At 33.2% G+C, this 23,168-nt stretch overlaps 3 protein-coding genes across 4 annotated transcripts in view; 2 read left to right on the forward strand and 1 right to left on the reverse strand.

Annotated features, from left to right (window-relative positions):
- Positions 1–1,181: 1,181 nt before the first annotated feature.
- Positions 1,182–3,678, forward strand: LOC121728293. 2 transcript variants are annotated; one of them, XM_042116440.1, is made up of 6 exons: positions 1,182–1,561; positions 2,011–2,143; positions 2,303–2,485; positions 2,591–2,663; positions 2,843–2,971; positions 3,252–3,678. In XM_042116440.1, exons 1-6 carry the CDS (start codon positions 1,512–1,514, stop codon positions 3,602–3,604), a joined length of 921 nt encoding a protein of 306 aa, XP_041972374.1. In that variant the 5' UTR covers positions 1,182–1,511; the 3' UTR covers positions 3,605–3,678. The 2 variants fall into 2 exon arrangements, with proteins under 2 accessions (XP_041972374.1, XP_041972375.1); XM_042116441.1 differs by lacking the exon at positions 2,303–2,485.
- Positions 3,679–4,198: 520 nt separating this feature from the next.
- LOC121727632 (putative nuclease HARBI1) lies at positions 4,199–6,060 on the reverse strand. The gene is made up of 6 exons (XM_042115566.1): positions 5,809–6,060; positions 5,399–5,589; positions 5,166–5,301; positions 4,888–5,029; positions 4,517–4,804; positions 4,199–4,428 (listed from the first exon to the last, which is right to left on the reverse strand). The coding sequence occupies exons 1-6, from the start codon at positions 6,052–6,054 to the stop codon at positions 4,316–4,318; spliced, it is 1,116 nt and encodes a 371-aa protein (XP_041971500.1). The 5' UTR covers positions 6,055–6,060; the 3' UTR covers positions 4,199–4,315.
- A 365-nt stretch (positions 6,061–6,425) lies between these two features.
- The window catches only part of LOC121727633 (nardilysin-like), a 51,062-nt gene continuing 34,319 nt past the window's right edge, over positions 6,426–23,168 (forward strand). The window contains exons 1-2 of the mRNA XM_042115567.1: positions 6,426–6,668; positions 7,663–7,876. Coding sequence (XP_041971501.1) covers positions 6,436–6,668; positions 7,663–7,876 — 447 coding nt within the window. The 5' untranslated portion in view covers positions 6,426–6,435. The remainder of the gene's footprint in view (positions 6,669–7,662; positions 7,877–23,168) is intronic.

The raw sequence follows: 23,168 nt of genomic DNA on the forward strand, positions 1-23,168 counted from the left end.
CATTCGGATTCCGCATCGGCAATTTAGTAATTAATGTATATATGAAATGTGTGCGTTAACGCTTTAGAGTTAAGGTTGGATTTGCTATGTTCAGTTTTGATACTTTGTTTCGATGCGCTTTGACTCTGCACTAAATATATAAATTGACCCATAGACGCGGCTGCGGATGACGTCATCGGCATGGAATTTATGCCGATGACGTCATCCGCAGCCGCGGAATCGGAGCGTACGGAGTGTACGGAGCGTCGTCATTTACGAAATGCCGATGGGGTGCGCCACTGCATTCGGATTCCGCATCGGCAATTTAGTAATTAATGTATATATGAAATGTGTGCGTTAACGCTTTAGAGTTAAGGTTGGATTTGCTATGTTCAGTTTTGATACTTTGTTTCGATGCGCTTTGACTCTGCACTAAATATATAAATTGACCCATAGACGCGGCTGCGGATGACGTCATCGGCATAAATTCCGGTCTCAGGCGCAGAAATGCAAATCAATACAAAGCAACAAATCCGTACGCTCCGTACGCTTCGCGTACGCTCCGATTCCGATCCAGTGCACACGCAGCTTAAAGGACGAACTTACAAGTTGCAGCTTGCTCAGTTCGTGATCAGCTCTATTGTATGATAATTTGAAATCAAAGAAAAACGTTTGATATTCTTGCATATTTTGCGTATCTTTCATATTTTGATTTTGGTTCTGGCATTTTATTTGTAACGCATACTAGGACGAAGAAGAAGAAGTGATGAGTGATACTTGCGGAAGGTTGGCTAAATATATACTAGTAATCTGTGGGTTGGCTGCTCTGTAGCTCTACCATGAGTTGCTATCGAAAAAGTATACGATTTTACCGTACCCGATAGCGAGCAAACGTGCGTCGATATAGTTTTCAATAAAAACCGTACCATGAGTCATATAAACTCGCTAGCGACGACACGATTGTTTATGTTGTTTTCGTGTGTTTATAATAGTATAAAAATCGGAATGTAGCTAACTTCATAATTGATTTTGCTCTCTCTTTCTAGCTCGAGTAAAAGACAAAGACGGCATATGGCCTTAAAACCCTACCAATTTAAAACAGCGACTTGTTATTAGTATATGTATGAGACAAATATATTCGTAAACTTGTATGCATTATACAAGGAGAAGAAGAAGAGAGATTGCATATCGTATGTAAATAACGTTGAATGTTGACATTGTTCGATGAATTTTGGAAACAAATTTTGAACTTTTAAAGATAAGTTACAAACTTGTAAACCATAAATTATTGTATTAAGATAAAGAATTGCTATTTCTTGTAAACTATATTTTACAAATACAAGTGCCACTTGCTCAAGTGTACTCGAAAACCAAACAATCTTACCTTTTTTTGTTCTAATGGTTTTGGCAAGGGTCTATCGTCTGGTTCATATTATTTTTTGTGTGATGATAATTTTACCTACTTAAACACTTCCTTGTGAATAGCAGTTAATTTCGTAAAAGACGTGAACGAAAATACATGTATTATAAAAATGCGTACCAGTGCCACACAATTTCAATTAATGGTGGAATACATGGAAAAGTAAGTGTTATTTTCATTTAATTTTCTATAACTTTTAAATACTTAAACATATTTTTAATGATGTACCTCGTATTTTCTCTTTATACATAGTCTAATATAAAAGTTTAAAAAGGTGTTAATTGGACATAATATTATTATGGCTAGGCTCATTCTGTCCGGAATCATGTTTAGGTATAATTATCATTGAACTAAAAAAATATTATAATATATACACACCTTAAAATAAGTGTTTGGTTAATATAGCTACTTTCAGCGTTAAATTTAAATTCTATAAAATGGAGACCGTACTTTCGTGAGTCTGAATCTTTTATAAGTAGTAAATTTCCTCGTCTTTATAGATATTTTTTTCAAAATTTCAAATATATTTATAGTTTACGAACACGAAAAATATTATAAATTTCAAGTGCTTTGCAAGAGTTCCGTTTTTATTATTTGAAATTTATTTTTAGAAACGGTGACCTTAGCAAACCTTCAGAAGGGCCACAAGGAAGGGTAATTAATGCCCAAAAATGGAATGAGTTGACGGACCTTTTAAATGCAGATGCTACTGGGGACACCAAGACCGCCGAGAAATGGAGAAAAGTATGATATAAATATTATCCTATGTATAACACATACTTTAACTACTGATTTTGGTGTTGGTTAATTATTTGCTTTTTATAATTTGCGTAACATTTATATTTTTACTTTCTTTTTGGCTATGTAACTTTTTCTATTTTTTTGCATTTGTGCATGAATAAGGTTTGGAGCGATTACAAAAACAATATAAAAAGAAAAGCTAGTCGCATACACAGATCTGCACTAACAACTGGTGGTGGCCCAGCCTGTAAGCTTAAGCTGTCTGAGATAGAAGAGAGAGTTCTCCGTGTGCTAGGTACTCAGGCTGCTACAGGCATTATGACTATTGATGAAGTTGGATTAGAGGTACATTGTGCTGCTTAGTTTATATTTTGTCTTTTTTAATTAATAATAAGGATTTCATTTAGTTTCCATTTTGTGTTTTTTAATTAATAATACATATATTTACAGGAAGAAACTAGCACTCTATTGCTATCTGACCCATCATCTCAAGCCAGCCACCCGCTACAAGAAATGTATCTTGGTATGTTTTGTAATGAATAAAATATAAATAAAGGTAGAATATGCCTAGAGTAGTATATAATATTATTTAACATACTATGTAGTTTATATTAGTATAGACATATTCCACTATTGTTTATGACGTCTGACTTAACTTATTCACCTACAGTATAATATAAGTAATAATTGTTTTTTTTGCAGCACATGAAGATTGGAACCAACCTGGTCCTTCTACTAGACTTTCTTTACCTGCAGATAGTGCCTCGGTTTTAGAACCTTCGGTCATCGAGCATATTGTTCCCCCAGAAGATGCGCATAATGTAACCACAGGTACAATATTGGAATACTATCTATGTATAATTCTCTAAATTATTGTTATCAGTTTATCACATTCCTGTGCAGTCTCAATTTCTTATATTTAGTCTGAAAAGTTGTTTCCAATATATTTTTATTATATGTATTAACTATTGACTTAATATTATTCTATTATTATTCTATGTAAAAATGGTATCACTTAATATTATGTAACTTTATATTTTATCTAAAATAGCATTTCAATTGTGATATTAAGACTTTTTCCTTCTAATATTATTTTTCTTTCTTATTACAGACCGACTGCAGAGGAGCGAGACAGGCCCGACAGGCATTGGCACTGCACCTCGATCAAATCGTGCATCGCAGGGCAACATACCTTTGCCCTTAACGCCTCGTGCTCGGCGCAGACGCCTTTTCCAAAACCAAAATTCGCCTGTTCGCAGGACTCGCACACAGACCCAGTCCGATCTAGCGAGACAGGCGTTTCTTAGATCGGACTCTGAATGGCGCGCCTTCCAACAGGAAGCTGAACGCGAAAGGATAAGGGTTAGGGAGTTGGAGTTAGCTATACAGCAAAAGTGGATAGATTTATTTCAGCAATTTTTAGATGTTTTTAAAAATTTCACAAGTAATTTAGGAAACAGATAATTATGTGATTTATGTGTTTCCTTAATTATTTGTGAATTTATTTCAAGATTAATTTAGTTTTTTAGTGTAATGATAATTTTTAATTTTACATTTTTTTTGTTGTATTCCAAATCCATACTAATATTATAAATGCAAAAGTGTGTCTGTCTGTTACCTCTTCAAGCCCAAACCGCTGAACCGATTTTGCTGAAATTTGGCATGGACGAGATACTGCGAGTCCCAAAAAAGGACAGGCGGGTTTCTCATATTTGCAGCTCTTTGTGTACTACTTTAATATCATCAGAAACAAATTGCTGTTATTTAACTGTATAAATTGTGTGTCACATTAAATAAAGATGATTTACAAAAAAAACTTTTAATTAGCAAGTAAACCATGAAATAGAAATCATCATCATTATTTCAGGATCACATTACTCAACACTAGACACCTGCAAGTATAGCCACATTTATTATTATCTTCAAATAATGTTCTTGTCAGAGTTTGTCTCTCAAAATTTCAAAGCTACAATATTTATTTTTATAATATTTATTATTAACTATAATATTTTATAGTGTAAGAATGTTAATGTGGGTTGGTAAATAAGTAGGTAGACATATTATAACCATATTTAAGTATATTATGAGTATAAAAGCCACATTGAATTAAAATGTAACTAACAGGTGGTCAATTATTATAGGATAACATGATGAAAGAATTTTAGTCTTTTGATTTTATCGTCTTTGGGAAAGTCTTCTTGCCACTTGATCCCGTATTGTGCGCCCCCTGAGTAATACATTACTGGTTGATTCATTTACAAACACCAGCTCATCTTGTTCAAATGGTTCTGCAAGAAGTAAACACGCAATATTTTAAACATTTTTAATTAACTTTAAATACTCATCTGTATCCATAGTTTATTTTACTAAAAATACCTTGTGTTCCTACACCAATATTATCCTCAGGATCCGGAATATTGTATTTCAGTGCAATGTTGTGTAACACACAACATGCTAAAATAATTTGTGCACATTTTTCTGGTTGATAGTGTAAAGTCCTATCCCTATGTAGACAGCGCCATCGGTTTTTCAAACGCCCAAAAGTATTCTCAATGACAACTCTTGTGGATATGTGAGCTACATTGTAGACTTCCTTCATCGAATTTGGAGGCGGGTCTAAATAGGGTGTCATCAACCATGGCCGTTGAGGGTAACCGGAATCGCCTGTGAAAAGGTCTTTATTAGGGTTTGTCCAAAGCTTAATTACCGTTTAATTATCAGTTTTAACAACTAAATTGATTGCTCACCAAGCAGCCACACAATCTCATTCTGCCTGTGCAATGATTGTATGTAATCATTGATATTGCTATTCTCCCATATAAATGCATCGTGTGTTGCACCTCCAAACTTTGCATTTACAGAGAGGATGTTACAATTGTGGTCACATATCTGAAAAAAATAGGTAAGTAGATTGTAATATGTGATATAAAGTTATACTACTTACATTACTTTGAATTACCACTTAAACTATAAAAATGAAATAAATTAAGTACTTATCGTTCATAGTTAAACTTAAAATACTAACCATTTGCACATTAAGAGAATGATAATGTTTCCTACAGAAATATAAGTGCTCCTCTTCTTTGTTGGGTGTAAATATTTTAAAGTGACTTCCGTCAATACACCCTATTACTCCTGGGAAGCCATATTTATTGAAGAAACTAAAAAAAAACATTAATCAGTATGATACTTAGTGTGAAAATATTAATTGAGTTTTATACAATATGTTTAAGCAGTATTATATTATATTATGAGTACCTTTGTTTAATGGTATCCCTTTCTTCTCTTCTCGTTGGAAATTTTATGAATTTTTTTAAAATTATTGGATGGTTTAAAGCTTGTGTTACTTGATGAATAAAGACACTCATTGCCTCCTGGGAAAAATGATGAGCTTTGCCAGTAATTCGCTGATAGCTGCCATGTGCATAAAATAATAATGCACATAAAACCTAAAATTGTATTATTTTTATGAAGAAATATGTCTACAAAATAGGTAAGTATATTATTTATTTAATAATTTATTGTGCACAAGAAACAATGACAATATGACAGTGATAATATACACAGAAAGACGACACAAAGGATCTGCTTATTTCTAATAAGAAATCTCTTCCAGCAGCCCTACTATATAAGTTCATAAAATACAATGTACCTAAGTACTAACTTACCTTTGTGTCAAGGGATACTCTTTGTGATGATTTCAAATCTGTGTGAGCTCTTAGGAGTCCACACAAATACTCGAAAGCCTCTTTGCTTAGCCTATATTCTTTAATAAAATTATTATCACTCAAATTTTCAAGTGGATGTCCAAGACACTTTCGTACACTAGCTTGAAATCGTCCTTGTTCACGTCGTTCGTCTTCTCGTGAAGCCAAAGCTAACATATTCCACGCTAAATATGCTTTACCGGACATATTTAGATAACGTATTAAGCGCAAATTACTAAATATTATTCTTTTGTATGAAACTCTTCACAACACTAAACACTTTCACCCTACAAAAGGCTAGTGAGTTATTTTACTATTGTAGTAACAGTATTTTACGATACCACCTGTCAAATTGTTTACTCATGGTACCGATTCACATGAGAAACTGCTTAAAACATTAGTCGCTAGCGAGTTTTTATTCGATACGTATTTATTGTAAACTCATGGTAGCGATTTTAGTTCCACAAGTGACCGCTAGAGGCGCTGTAAAATTTTCCATACTAAAAATTTACGTGAGACGGTATCGAGTATCGTTAAATACTATAGCTTTAAACTCATGGTAGAGCTACTGGGGTGAATAATTCATAAATGTCAAATTTTCTCTCTAGTGTGTTTAGAAAAACATTTTGCTCGACGCTAAATAATATTTGCACGCCTTTAAATATGTCTAAAAGAAGTGCTTTTAACAGAGCTCCTAAATTTAAACCTGAAGTTAAGGCAGTTAATCGATCTAAACAATCTGCTACCATGTCTGCTAGAAAAGAAAAAGTTGAGGTTTTATCAGAACCAGTAAAATCAATTTCTGATAAAAAATTATACAAGTAAGTTTCAGTAAATTAAAAAATATTATTTAATTGCCTTTTGTTGTATTTTCATAATGCAAAAAAGTTTCTTAGATTATAACCCTGTGATAATACATTAAAATTCTCCTCTCTTTCAAAATATTAAAATGTAAAATAATGTAAATTTAATTGAATCTTACTCATTTAAAGGAGAAGGTGGTAATGTGGCCGCTTTGTTTATCAAGCATTATTTAAAAAATATAGGAGTCAGAAACCTAAAAAAATACATTATGGGACTTCTTATATATTTGTTTAATTCGGGAATAAATAAAACTCTTGCAGGATGATTATCCTGCACGAGTTTTATTTATTCTTAATCAATCACATTTGGTATTTTGAAATCAAGTGATGGTAATGTGACCCCCGGGGATGTCACATTAAATGTATTGCACAAGTGAAACAAGTGAACCTTAACGGCAAAAATCACAAATGTAATAGTCACCTTTGGAGCCTCCACAGTCTACATAGCCCATTAGTCAAAAATTTGAGACTGTACCCATGGCTCTACAACTATCGAAATAAAATCACACACAATTAAAAGTTTCACCGGTTGCAAGTTTAAACTCGATCAAATGACAATCGAACTTGACAGCCTCTGTTGATTTGTATGGTGCTAAATTAGTAGCATGCCGCGAGCATCCCGTTCCACCAAAATTATACTGGATAGCATTGTTAAAATATTAAAATATTGAAGGGGGCCAATATATATGCAGAGGCCACATTACTACCTTTTCCCTATATATTGTATTATCTAATCTATGATCTTACTAAAAAATACATGTACTAGAAAAAGATTCACCATTATTAGTATTTACTGGTCTGTGCCATTATTTAGAAATCATGTTACAGTTTCTCCTTTTTTAATTTTTATTCTGATTTTCTAACATGTTTAGTGTTTACGTAAACAAAACATGTCTATGATATATTAAATATTATGACAAATAGAATTACCATAACAATGTTTTTATTATAGGACTATAAGATTAGAAAATGGCCTCACAGCATTACTTATATCAGATCCCAGTAAACCTAGCCAGAATGATGAGAACAGTTCAAGTGAGGAGGAGTCTAGTGGATCTGATGAGAGTGGTTCTGAAATTGAGAGTGACAGTGGAAAATCAGCACAATCTGAAGCCAGTGATCAACATGGTACCAAAAGACGTGCAGAATTTGATGAAGAAAAACTTGTAAGTTTCATTTCATTATAATATTTTTAGTAATTTAGTTCAAAAACTTGAAAATATAAATATAAGTATGTTACATACAACACTGTCACATTAACTTGGGGCATTGAAATATATATATATATATATATATATATATATATATATATATATATATATATATATATATATATATATATATATATATATATATATATATTTTTTAATGAAATAAGGGGGCAAACGAGCTAACGGTTCACCTGATGGAAAGCAACTTCCGTCGCCCATGGACACTCGCAGCATCAGAAGAGCTGCAAGTGCGTTGCCGGCCTTTTAAGAGGGAGCAGGGTAATAGGGGAAGGTAAGGATGGGAAGGGAAGGGAATAGGGGAGGGTAGGGAAGGGAATAGGGTAGGGGATTGGGCCTCCGGTAAACTCACTCACTCGGCGAAACACAGCGCAAGCGCTGTTTCACGCCGGTTTTCTGTGAGAACGTGGTATTTCTCCGGTCGAGCTGGCCCATTCGTGCCGAAGCATGGCTCTCCCACGTATAAATATTATATAACATGCAAGCTTCATAATGATAAATGACGTCTCACGTCATCAAACTGTGCGTCTAGTTAATTTGACCGTGCAGTAGAGAGTTAATAGGGGGGCTCCCAAGCTAAAGGGACCCATAAATATGTAAGAAAAATAATTTTAATAATGTTTTGTTTCAAATCCTTTTCAAAATAAACACTTGGTGTATTCTTAATTTTCTTTTTCAGTTCTTTTTTTTTTAAATGTGTTGTAATTAGACATTGGATGCATGAAGTGGCATTTTAGTATTTCCGTGTCATGAAACCACCTTTGAAATATCGTCTTTTCAACAAAAAAGAATCATCAAAATCGGTTCATAAATGACATAGTTTTCCGCGCACAAACTTAAAAAAAATCAGCCAAGTGCGAGTTGGACTCGCACACAAAGGGTTCCGTACCATTATAGAGCAAAAATAGGTAAAAATGTGTTTTTTTGTATGGTAGCCACCCTTAATTATTTATGTAATTAAAATATTATTATTACTTAATTATTAAATTATAAATACAACTGAGTATTTTGTGAACATTTCAAGTTGCCATTATTGATAATGTAGATAAAAAAATAGTAAAAAATGTAAAAATATGTTTGTTATATGGGAGCCCCCGCCCCCCTCCACAAATTTAATTTATTTTGTTTTTAGTATTTGTTGTTATAGAGGCAACAGATATACACAATCTGTCATTGTGTATATCTGTTGCCGCTATATAGCCGTTTTTTGAGATACACGCTAAAGCCTAGAGACAGACAGACAAACAGACAGACAGACGGATAGACAAACATCAAAGTCTTAGTAAAAGGGTCCCGTTTTTACCCATAAAAAAATCATAATAATAAAAGACTTGATGTTTTCATGTCTTTTAAATTAGAGCAAGATGTTGATTTTCATAAAATAAAATAAGATGTTGATTTTAATAAAATTGTGTTTCTGGACATTACGAAAGTTTACGTTCTCATCGACTGGTGGGCGATAGGAAGTGCTTATGAGCGTTGTTACTTGTTGTGTATTGATATTCAACAACAACATGCCTAAGATAATATTATTGGTTTGGTCCTTGGTTTATGTAACATGTACATAGATGTGTATCATGTACAATCCATACTTACTTAATATTATGAATGCGAAAGTCTGTCTCTTACCTCTTCACGCTCAAACCTCTGAACTGATTTTGCTGAAATTTGGTATGGAGATACTTTGAGTCCCGGGAAAGGATATAAGATACTTTTTGCCCGGAAAAATGTACGTTTCCCGCGCGATAAACGAGTTTTGGCGCAACGGAGTTGCGGGCGTCATCTAGTAATTTATAATTTGCATTGTAAATACAACTATAAACTTTTGAATAATACAATAAACAACAATAATTATAAATTATAATATTACAATGACCCGGGTCCCAGTCAATTGATCACGTCGTGTTACGTCAGCGCATTCGCGGGGTGAAATAGAGTGGAAACTCATGTAACTGTCGAGGTTGGTCGAGGTCTGAATGATAAATATTCAGGCCAAAAGTAATATTGGTATAATATTTAAATTGGTTTTTGACAGTCAAGTCTTAATAGTACGGGAGCCCTAGAACATTTTTTTATTTAAGTATTACTATCAAGCAAATTTTTTGTGAGTAGCTTCATTTTGACAAGACGAACAACATTTTTATTTGCGATAAATCTCGAAAGTGGTAGCTATTAGCTAACAGAGATAGAAAGGATTTCATACTTAGAATTGATGGTCCTAAAATATAGACTGTTTTGTTTGTAAGACAATGTTACTCTTAAATTATATGAGTGATGACTATTAATCTATTAATATACAAAAAATCTGCTCGTTAGGGTTCCGTTATAGGGTTCTGTAATCAACAAAACTTGTTGGCTACAGCTGAACCCTAAAACGGAACCCTAACGAGCTGATTTTTTGTTTGTATATTGATAGGTTAATCTATACTATTATACTATAATATTATAAATGCGAAAGTATCTCTGTCTGTCTGTCTGTCTGTCTCGCTTTCACGCCAAAACTACTGAACCGATTGCAATGAAATTTTGTACACAGTTATTCTAGAGTCTGAGAAAGGACATAGGCTACATTTTGATGTGGGAAAATATCTTATTTCCATGAAAATATCGATGAAAATTAATTCGCATTGCGCGTGGCCAGCGCTCATCCCGGGGGTCCTGGGTTCGAGTCCCGCAGGCGGAACAAAAAGTTTTCAATGTTCCTGGGTCTTGGATGTGTATTAAAATAATATTTCAAAAATCTTAAATATATTTTATGTATAATATTATAAAAAATCCAGAAATATATCAATGCAATGAACATTTTAGTTCTAATACGATTCAACAGATGGCGTTTTATTTTTTACTTCATTGTAACATAGAACTAATCATACTTATTAGTTAATATGTTTTTGTTTATAGTTTTTAATACGTTAGAATATTATGTTTAATAATATTATCACTTGGTATAATAATAATCAATCTATCTTATCTTATAGAACTCCTACTGCATTTCTAAGGAGTTCGAGTGTACCGTGTTGGCCTATATTCCATCCAGAAAATATATCAATATGCAATCAACATTTTAATTCTAATATAAGAAAACAGATGGCGTTTTATTTTTTACTTCATTATTGTAACAGAACTAATCATACCTACTTTATTATATATTACTTATTATATATTATACTTCGTCCGCGTGGACTTTAGTTTATAGTGTCAACAAAATTTGTGTCAAATTTAAAAACTTTTTAAAACCTTGGTAAGTGGTACCCCTCTTAGGGCCTCGCTACACCGGAATGGCAGCGCTAAAAGTGCTCGCCTCGCCGCTGCCATTCCGGTGTAGCGCGGCCCTTAATTAATCAAAATACCCAAAAACAGCTGTGCAGTGTGCACATAATCTATACTAATATTATAAATGCGAAAGTATCTCTGTCTGTCTGTCTGTCTGTCAGTCAGTCTCGCTTTCACGCCAAACGCCAAAACTACCGAACCGATTGTAATGAAATTTTGTATACAGATAGTCTAAAGCCTGAGAAAGGACATTCCAAGACCAAATTTCACCAACGACTGTTAAAGTTAATGCTCAAATTAGAGAAGACAGGACATTTTAACAAGCTGTTAACACTAACAGACGTTGGTGAAATTGGGGCTAAACCTATCAATGATAAATAGTTTATGAGTAAAGTTGTGTAATTGGGGGGCTAAATAAGCTTTAAAATTTGGCATAAAATATAAAGTTAAATATAAAAAATTAAGTACTTATTGTGTGCACACTGCACAGCTGTATTGATTTATGGGGTACCAGGGTTTTTTTATAAAAGCTTTTGACACCAATTTTGTTGACATCGCGCGCTATAAACTGAAGTCCAAGCGGACGAAGTCGCGGGCAACAGCTAGTAGTTATATAATTGTCCTACAAATAGAACAATCCATATTTTAGGACCATCAAGTAAAAGCAGAGACCAGCGGGGTTAAAATGGTCGCTTTGGAGAATCATATATTGAATCAGAATATGATTCATTTTTAAACTCCACTTTGCGTGCAATTCATATAGTGATCCGCTTCGATTATTGATTGGTCGCCGCCCGCGAGCGCCGCGCGAGAATCCAATCATTGATGTAAGCGAATACTATATGAATTGCACGCAAAGTGGAGTTTAAAAGTGATTCGCTTCGATTAATGATTGGTCTCCGCGCGTGAGCGCCGATCGCGGGACCAATCATTAATCTAAGTGAATCACTATATGAATTGCACGCAAAATGGAGTTAAAAATTAATCATATTATGATTAATTATATGATTCTCCAAAGCGACCATTTTAGCCCCGCTGACATATAATATACATATATTTATTACTCTATGGTAAAAGTATTTCTTTCAAGATTTTTCGCATATAAAAATGTTGTTCGTTTTATCAAAATGAAGATACTCACAAAAATTAGCTTGATAATAATAAAATAAAAATTGTTCTATGGCTTCTGTACTATAAATTATTATAACTTTAAATAAGTGGAACACACTGTATTAGTAAACAAAGTTTATTGTTTGGAATTAATTTGGAAAGTCACTACAAATATCTACTATGGGTAGGCAATAGGCATCACATGGCAAAAATGCAACTTCTAGGCTCTAGCATCTAGGCTCATCACTCATCACTCATCAGTCATGAAGCTAAATGTTGGCTGCAATGATGAAATACTCAAACCAGATATGTTACTACCGCGCGCGTTGTGAAGCTTCAAATACGGCCCAATTGGGCCGTCTGTTGTTTAGTCTGCATCGAGCGCAGTCACGAATGTGCCGCGTCTTGTCTTACCTAAATAAATTGAAAATGACGTCGTGCGTGTATCGAAAATGTACCAATTATGACTCGAAAGTAAACAAAACACATGGAATCTCTTACCACATGTCTTGATTGCAATAAATACCTTGATTATTTACATTTTTAATTATTTTTTCGAACAATCTGGAAAAAATCGAATTTTCGTCATAGCTCAGGCGAAGAAAGAGACAGCGATACGATTCGACGTTTAAAAATAGAACTGTCTCTTTTACGTAAATGGTTTTTCGTATCTTTTGTTTCACTCATCTGTCAAATTTGTCAATGTCTGCAATTTTGAATCTCTTCCGAACAATTTTCAAATTCTTCTTCTTCTAAAGAAGAAGAAGAAGAATTTGAAAATTGTTCGGAAGAGATTTAAGCCGGAAAATAGTATGGACGTAACATATCTGTATAAGTACAATATCATCGGTTGGCTGCAATTTTGCTTTACATCGACAACCACTCGAACCTCGCGAATTTGTACCTGTTAAATATCTGAACCACTTCCATAAAAGAACAATTTTTTGAATCGCCAAATACAAAGGCAATATAGAAGTTAGAGATTGTTTTACTCGTTCTGTGCCAAGAACTAGCAAAATTAGCTTAAAACCTACGATACAAAGTTTAATTTAATTTTGTTGTTTTTCAATGAGCTGAAAACAATCATTTATATAATACTTAATAAATAATGATAAGTTGAACAATTAAATGTGTTATGTTCACTAGACCGGTTCATATTATAAACTTCTAAATGAGCATTAGACGAAGGTCGACCGTGACTTGCAACTTGCAATAACATTAAGACACCCTTTAAACGAGGCAATAATGTTAATGCTAAATTTATGAATAAGCTATGATACTACGTAGGTAAGCTGAGACCATCGTAGTGGCCACCCTCATCCCTAGTATGCACAAGGAGACAGGGTAGAGTTTTCAAACATTTTGCAAAGAGCCATTGTAGCAGGAAGTAGATATTCATCAAGAATTTTGAGTTCATGTATGGTGTCATAAATATTATCTAAAAAAGATTAACATACAGGATGCAATTAAACCTTCCAGCTAAATTTCAATAAGTATATTGATCCTTGTTAAAAATAAAAATACACGTGTTTTTTCTTTTTTAATCACTCAGTAAGTACTAAAATGTTGAGAAATAGCATCCGATATTTTTTCTAAAAACACCACAATTAATAGACTCTACGCGTCGCCAGCGGATGACGTGCCCCCGCCCGCGCGTCTCCTTGGCGCCACCGCCCGCGTCGCCCCAGCTCTACCCACTGCCTCGAAGTGATCGTTCTGCAACGATTTTAAGTGGGATAAAATATGTTGTAAAAAATTAACATCCTATTTTTGTTGGTTAAATGGACTGTCCTAATGATACCTAAGGCCTATAAAAAATTTGGCCGGTAGGTTTAATTGCACCGTACCCTGTATAAGTATCGCTCCCGAAGTCCCAGGGCTCTGCGGAGCACACTTTGAGAATGCCGAGTTTGAATATAATATCGTATACTCTAAGTATACGATATTATATTCAAACGCAAAACAAAATTTTGTCCTTGTCCATCAAGTAGCATTTCCAATGCAACAGACAAGGACAAAAGTCAGAAGTATTCAAATATTTTTATAAGTATGGCGGATGGCGGTATTATATTATGTTGCTGCTTCCCCAATTTGCCGGGGATGCGTAAAGCATTTCCCCATGTTAAATTATTATTTTTTAACAAAAAATTAAAACCCACTTCCAAGGTAAAAACAAAAGTAATATTCTTAAAAATAATCTAAAAAGAATCAAATAATTATTATTTCTTATTATAGTGCCGTCTTCAGACTTCGCCTAAACCTCAACTATTTCTGTACTCAATCTTCGTACTTTTGAAGTCGCTACCAGCCCGGAAAAGTTCTGAGATCCTTGACATAGAACTTACGCTAAGGTAAGCTGGTACCGACTTCAAAAGCATGAAGATTGAGTACAGAAATAGTTGAGGTTTAGGCAAAGTCTGAAGACGGCACTATAATAAGGAATAAGAATTATTTGATTCTTTTTAGATTATTTTTAAGAATATTACTTTTGTTTTTACCTTGGAAGTCGGTTTTAATTTTTTGTTAAAAAATAATAATTTTACCCTTTTTTTTATGAAATAAGGGGGCAAACGAGCAAACGGGTCACCTGATGGAAAGCAACTTCCGTCGCCCATGGACACCTTTTTAGTTACCTATGAGACCACAAGGCTATATTACTTATAGCTTGTTGTCTTAGAGGTACATATTATTACTAGCGGTCGCCCGCGGCTCCGCCCGCGTGGATGTCGGTTACGGCTGCAAAAAGCCTACCCAGGAAAGACTCGGTCAGCAAACTGATTCCCAGGTCAATTCACAGGCTCCAACACTGACATCGATGATCGACGACGCGGACGCAGTCATTATCCGAAGGGATGGATACATAATGCACATAGTGCACACTGCACAGATTGTCTTTCTACCGCACGCGCACCCCCGCTTGGTGACGCCTACTATCGTTATATTTTAATTTCGCCATAATTTCAGAATTAAACGTCCAATTTTAATCATTCGAAGACCAAAGGTTATCTACATAAATTGTACTTAGTGATGAAATAATTTATTTTCATAAGGATTAATAGCATAAGTAAAATAAACGCGTTTAAATGTAGTCCAAAAAAAAATTCAAGATTTTAAATAAAAAAATGGTTATTGTGCCTCACTCGACATAGATAAGTATAGTGTGTCGCGGACTTTTTTGTAGATATTTATAAGATCTACAATTACTTAAGACATTTTATGGTTCTATCTTTTATAGTTTCGGCAGCGTACGCAAAATAAGTAACTTTTCTGGTTGATTTTACACCTGGCGTCCGAAAAACCTAAATATCTTACGAAACCCAATTTTTTCCAAAATAAAATTTAGCCTATGTTCAGCAGAAATAATGTAGAATTCATTGGCTTTTGCTTGGAGTAGTTTAAATAAAGCCAAAATCCTCGAACTTGTATCTTTAAGGATTCAAAAGTTCTGTTGGGTACCTTCGGAAGCAAGGTACATCCTGCTGCAAAATCTTACTTTTTGGTAGTATATGCCTGAAACACTTCAGAAAAAATCGAAATCACTATATGTTTCCATATAAGTTTTGAGGAGTTCCCTCGATTACTCATGGATCCCATCATCAGGTCACCACTTATATGAACATGGTACCAAATTCGAGTCAAACCCTATAAAACACAAAAAGAAATTTGTAAATCGGACCACAAACGGCTGAGTAATCGTTGAACATACATATAAAAAAAAAAGATACATACAGCCGAACGTATTACCTACTCCTTTTTGGAAGTCGGTCAAAAAAGGTCTTAATCCTCTTAGTAATGAAAATATCCGCAATGGTCGCATTCAAATGTTAACTGCATACAATATAGTAATTAAATCTGATATTATTATGTAGTTTTAATACTTATTTTAATGTGTTCACTGGTCGTAAATTATATTTTAGCATCCACTTAACGAGCCAAGAGTAATTTGAGCTCCAATTACGGTTATGACTAATTGTCAGTGATATTTTAGCTTTTGTGAAATTTAAATTGTGTGAGAAAACGAAACAATGAATGCTAGCTTTATTTATTAGTAATTAGCAACTATTATTATTAAATAACCACATTTCCTTGATTTTAATCTATACTAATATTATAAATGCGAAAGTATCTCTGTCTGTCTGTCTGTCTGTCTCGCTTTCACGCCAAAACTACTGAACCGACTGTAACGAAATTTTGTACACAGATAGTCTAAACCCTGAGAAAGGACATAGGCTACTTTTTTACTGGAAAAAGGGGTTGTAAGGGGGTGTTTATGCGTAAATTTGTTCAAATTAAGTTAGTTCCAAAAACTCATAACAGATGGCGCCAAGAGTCGCGCTATCGCTTGCTCATATATATTACTATAAGAAGTGGTACCATGTTGAGTAAAATTTTTGATTCTTTCGATTGTTATACACGTAACACGTTATTAAATAACTCACCTACCAATAATAAATATACTAAATAGTTTATGGGTAAAGCTAAAGTTGTGTAATGCAGCTAAGTTGTGTAAAGCTAAATAAGCTTTAAAATTTGGTATAAATAAGTTTAATAAAAAAAAATATATTATATTATGTGCACACTGCACACTGTACGGCTGTTTTGGGTATTTTGATTAAGGGGTACCAGTGTTTTAAAAAGCTTTTGACACCAATTTTGTTGACACCGCGCGCTATAAACTGAAGTCCACGCGGACGAAGTCGCGGGCAACAGCTAGTAATAATAATAATAATAATAATAAAACACTTTATTGCTCACAAATACCAATACCAAAAATAATTATACTACGAGCAAACACACGCTTTTAGATGATATATTAAAACTAGGTATGTGGGCAAAGGCGATCTTATCGCTAAAAGCGATTTCTTCCAGACAACCTTTGTGTTAACTGGAGAACTTTAATGAAAGCGGAAGTATAGTTATGCCGTGCCCCTAGATATTTTAATGCGATATCTGGGGGCACGGGAGTGCCCCCGCCAAGATGAGCCAAGCGAAGCGCGCAAGGGCACTACCTACCTTTTCTCGAAACGTTTCGTCGTATTTTTGAACCCTCGTAACTTTGGTTGAATGATGCCAGATAGTTGAAATTTTTAAGATATAATGACATGGGTATAGTTATTAAATGCGCAAAGTTTGAATATCGTAGCTATTATACTTTAGATTTTATAGGTGTCCAAAAACCCACAATTTGGTCACTGACTCACCGATCATCAAAACCACAATTTGGTCACTGACTCACCGATCATCAAAACTGTTAGGGTACTTCCTGAAGTCTTAGAAAGCTGAAATTTGGTATGTAACATAATATTAGTACTGAAACAACAAAATAAAAACCGGCCAAGTGCGAGTCGGACTCGCGCACCGAGGGTTCCGACAGCTTAAAGGTATTATAGACCTGAGTATTTGGTATGAATTTCAATTTAATACCTCTACGCGTTTATGAGGAAATGGGTAGTAAGTTTAAAATTATTAAAAAAAAATATATTATGTGATGTAACTAAAAATTTATGGTTTTCGTAATTTTTCCTTTATCTATGCTATAAGACGTTGCTTCGTACCAAATTTCAAGATTCTGAGTTCACGGGAAGCACCCTGTAGGTTTTGATTCCCTTGCAAGTGTCGAAAATTTGCGGCATAAACGGCTGTATCTTTTGATTGCGTTGGCTTAGAAGTTTGATTTTTTCACAGCTTCAAGGGACAGTAGACCTGAGTAATTGATATAAATTTCAGCTTCATACCTCCACGCGTTCCTGAGAAAAAGGGTCTTGACAGACGGACGGACGGACAGACGGACAACAAAGTGATCCTATAAGGGTTCCGTTTTTTCCTTTTGAGGTACGGAACCCTAAAAATTATCAAATCCAACTTAACCTATATCCGTACCATTATAGAGCAAAATTAGGCAAAATTTTGTGTTTTATGTATGGGAGCCCCCATTAATTTTTTATTTTATTTTAATATTATTATTAAATATTAAAGTAGACATATAATTAAGAACTTTGAGAAAAATTCAAGTACCTACCTGTTGCCATTATTGATATAGCAATAGCAAAAAAGGCCAAAAAAATCACGTTTGTTGTATGGGAGCCCCCCTTATATATTAATTTTATTTTGTTTTTAGTATTTGTTGTTACAGCGGCAACAGATATACATAATCTGTGAAAATTTCAACTCTCTAGCTATTACCATTCCTGAGTTACAGCCTGGAGACAGACAGACAGACATACAGACAGACGGATAGACGGAAAGACAACGAAGTCTTAGTAATAGGGTCCCGTTTTTACCCTTTGGGTTCGTAAGTACGTAAGTTCAAAGAATAGTCGTAGTCTTAGCATTTCTTTGCAAATATTTAATTAATAAGAGTATTTCATTAATTATAATAATAATAATTAGTTACTTAATTATCAATCTATTTCAAGTTTACAAACTTGAAACAGATTGATCAGGAATTTTAGGATAATTAATATATATTTTTTTATGCAAACAACTTCGGTTTACGGTTAGTTAAGAGGATACCACAGCGGCTAGAGAAATGAAAAAAAAGTACGTGTAATATCTATAGTTGTCTCCCTTACCTCAAGCCTATACCGCAGAACGCGATAGAGACAACTGCAGAAAATCCAGAAAATCAACGATTCGTTGTCCCCTGATTCCTTCTCCAAAACTTAACCGATTTAAGTACTTTTTTCATAAAGATTAAAAAAAGGCTTGAGCTGTGTTCCTATGTTTTGCTTTTTTTGTATAATCTATCCAAGGCCTCTATCATGAGCTCTTAAATCCATTCTTTTTACGTCCTTATCTGACTGTATAAGGACGTAAAGTGAATGGATTTAAGAGCTCATAATAGGGCCCCAAATCTGTTTTCTGGACGTTTGAACACAGTGGAAAATCTGGCCATTTTTTTGGGTTTTTGAACGTTCATATCTTATTTAATAATTAAATTATGAAAAAAAAGAAAACATAGGGACATTGTATTAGTGGCCGTAGATATTCAGGAAAAAAATTATAACTCTACTAGCATTATCCAGGGAGGAAACAGGGGACAACGTTTGTATGGAAAAAATGGCGGTGTGGAATCCTCTTAAAGACAAATAATATTACTACGAAAGTTAAACGTCTATACTAAACATCTTCGCGTCATCGATAGCACGATGCAGGTGCCCAACAGTGACATCTCTTGTTGATTAGAGTGCATTAACAAGTATATGAAACTGTTCGTGCTAGCTATACCGCGATATAGACGACCAGCAGCGACATCTATTATTATCAAAAGGAAAAAATAGCAAAAAATCACGTTTGTTGTATGAGAGACCCCCCCGAAATATTAAATTTATTTTGTTTTTAGTATTTATTGCTAAAGAATTTTTATAGCTGTACTTCAAAATATAATGAAACCACTGAAATGGGAGAAAAAAGGTATTAACATAAATGGAAAATATTTGAATAATCTGAGGTTTGCCGATGATATAGTTATTTTTTCAGAGAAAGCATCGCAACTACAAGAAATGTTAAAAGATATTCACTTGGTGAGCTATACTGTTGGACTAGAATTAAATACTTCAAAAACAAAAATTATGACGAACTCTATAGAAATACCCATAAAAATTAACAATGCTCCAATAGAATATGTGCAAGACTATGTTTACCTCGGAAAACAAATATCGTTCAAAAAAACCAGACATAAAGAAGAACTTAACAGACGAATAAACACGGCCTGGAAGAAATTTTGGAGCCTAAAAGAAATCCTGAAGTCAAATGCACCAATTAGACTAAAGAAAAAGGTTATGGACTCTTGCATCCTACCATCTCTTACTTATGCATCGCAAACATGGATCTATAACAAATTCACAAAAAATAAAATAATTACAACTCAGAGAGCCATGGAGAGGAGTGTGCTGAGACTGAGACTGAAACACAAAAAGAAAAGCACAGATATAAGACACATCACAAATGTAATAGACGCTCTAACACACTGTAAGAAACTTAAATGGAAATGGGCTGGACATGTAGCACGCATGAACGAAAACCGTTGGGCAAAAATTGTAACCCTGTGGCAAGGTCCTATGGGAAAGAGAAACAGAGGCAGACCAGCTGACCGATGGCTTGACGAAATACTGAAAATAGCAGGAAAAAACTGGACTGAAAAAGCAAAAGATAGAAAGGTGTGGACCAGCATGGAGGAGGCCTTTACTCTGTAGAGAGGTCCTTATAAAAATATTAAACTGAACCAAAAATAGCATGAAAAGTAGGAAATAAATATTGTGATAATTGTAAATTTGTAATATATAGTAAAGTAATGTATAATATTAAGATTTGACATCAATGTAAATAAATCATGCTAAAAATGTAAATCATTGAAAACTAATATAATATATAATAGGTACAGCATGTAAATAACTGCGATTAAAATGACATACACAGAGCTATAATAATAGAATAAATGAATAATAATAATAAAAATGTACAGAAATAATAACTGAGATATATATATATATATATATATATATATATATATATATATATATATATATATATATATATATATATATATATATATATATATCTATCATATTTTATACATATATATATATATATATATATATATATATATATATATATATATATATATATATATATATATATATATATATATATATATGTATAAAATATGTATACAAGAAAAAAAAAAAAAGTAAAATTAATAAGATCTAGCATGAATATAAACCATACTGTATTAATATATTATGTATATTGTTATAAAAGAAAATAAATCATGTTGTAAATAATTAAAAATATAGAAATATGGAATGTCTATTTAGAAATGTGAATGTTGTATCTATAAACCATACTGTGTTAATATATTAGGTATGTATATATAAAAATGAAAACTGACTTATGTACTATCATTAATTTATAGAATAACTGCAAATAGCTATTGTGATTATAAAAAAGATTATGTAGTGATACTAGCAAATTATATTATCAAGATTTTTGTATATAAATGTAAATAAAATATCATGTTGTAATTAAAAATATAGAATATGGAATGACTATTATAAGAAAAAAAAAATGTACTCACTATCACTATTTAGTATTTTATAGCATTACGCAAACTGTAGGTAAATAAATATTGTGATAATAAGTAATATGCATAGTACCAAATACTAATAAGCAATTGAAAAATTATAATAGTAGTATATTGCATAAATGTAAATAAATGAAAATATAAGTTATTAAAAATTAAAAAATAACTTTAGAAATGTAAATATTGACTATAAAAAATATAAATATTATAAATAAATATTGTGGTAATAATGACATAAGGAATAAAAACTAAGATTTTAGATACAAATAATTTAAACAATACTGTACTAATATATTAAGTAATATTTTTTTTTATAAAGTAATCATAATATTTAATGTAATAAAAATATCTGTGATGTTTAAATGCGAGCTGCGAGCACAACAATGTATGCAGATGTAATCTTTTAAGGAATTAATAAAGGCTTTTTTTTTTTTTTATTTATTATTTATTGCTATAGCGGCAACAGAAATACATAATCGATGAAAATTTCAACTCTTTAGCTTCTACTGTTCTTGAAATACATCCTAGAGACAGATAGACAGACAGACGGATAGACGGACAGCGGACAGACATCGAATTCTCAGTAATAGGGTCCCGTTTTTACCCCTTGGGTACGGAAACATAAAAATAAGGTGAAAGTTTATAATTTATATTATGATAGTCGGTAAGTCACGACGGCCGTCGCTAGATGCATGAGTTGGTACGACTAATATTATATATTCTGTGGCATGAGATACATCCAAGATAGACAGACAGACAAACGGATAGCGGACAGACAATGAAGTCTAGTAATAGGGTTCCGTTTTTACCCTCTGGGTACGGAAACCTAAAAGAAATACACCAAAAAAAAATAGCCAAGTGCGAGTCGGACTCGCGCACGAAGGGTTCCGTACTGTTATATAGCGAAAGTAGGGGAAAAAAATGTGTTTTTGTATGGGATTATTATTTTATTTATTTATTTATTTTATTTCAATTTTATTATCAACGTACTTATATAATTGAGGATTTTATGAAAATTTCAAGTGTCTTAATGTTGCCATTATGGAATACGAGCCGAAAAGGCCAAAAAAATTACGTTTGTTGTATGGGGGTCCCCCTTAAATATTTACTTTATATTGTTTTTAGTATTTGTTGTTATAGCGGCACCAGAAATACACAATTGGTGAAAATTTCAGAAGTCTAGCTATAGCGGTTCTTGAGTTACAGCCTGGAGACCGACAGACGGACAGACATCGAAGTCTCAGTAATATAATCAGTCCCGTTTTTACCCTTTGGGTACGGAATCTTAAAAAATGAACTAAAAGAAAAAATAACGTAAACCAGCTTATGAGCTTACAAAAAGAAATGAAATCCCATCAAAAACATTTTCATGTAAAAATGTTGCCAAGATGAGAACATAATATTATAGTTATTCGTCGTGTCAAAAAGTAGTGAGATCTCATGTAGAGCCAAGTTTCTAACCTGACATACTCAGCCCTAAATCTAAAAACCTTAATTTTACACTAAAGCGCTAAAATATTAAAATATTTGATAATAATATAATGTGTTAGCCGCACGAAAAGAATCTAAAAACTCTACACATTAGTCAAAATCGGTGGCCTGGCCACCTTTTTTAGGGCTGAGTATGTAAGGTTAGAAACTTGGCTCTACATGAGATTTCACTACTTTTTGACACGACGAATAACTATAATATTATGTTCTCATCTTGGCAACATTTTTACATGAAAATGTTTTTGATGGGATCCATTATTCTATTGAACTGTG

The sequence above is a fragment of the Aricia agestis genome, chromosome 6, assembly GCF_905147365.1.
Source record: "Aricia agestis chromosome 6, ilAriAges1.1, whole genome shotgun sequence".
Taxonomy (NCBI): Eukaryota; Metazoa; Arthropoda; class Insecta; order Lepidoptera; family Lycaenidae; genus Aricia; species Aricia agestis.

Coding starts and splice junctions, on each gene's coding strand:
- LOC121728293 (XM_042116440.1), top strand. CDS start 1,512: ATGCGTACCAGTGCCACACAATTTCAATTAATGGTGGAATACATGGAA. Junction 2,486..2,590: donor TTGATGAAGTTGGATTAGAG/GTACATTGTGCT, acceptor ATATATTTACAG/GAAGAAACTAGCACTCTATT. Junction 2,972..3,251: donor TGCGCATAATGTAACCACAG/GTACAATATTGG, acceptor TTCTTATTACAG/ACCGACTGCAGAGGAGCGAG.
- LOC121727632 (XM_042115566.1), bottom strand. CDS start 6,054: ATGTCCGGTAAAGCATATTTAGCGTGGAATATGTTAGCTTTGGCTTCA. Junction 5,030..5,165: donor ATTCTCTTAATGTGCAAATG/GTTAGTATTTTA, acceptor TATTTTTTTCAG/ATATGTGACCACAATTGTAA. Junction 4,805..4,887: donor TGAGATTGTGTGGCTGCTTG/GTGAGCAATCAA, acceptor ACCTTTTCACAG/GCGATTCCGGTTACCCTCAA.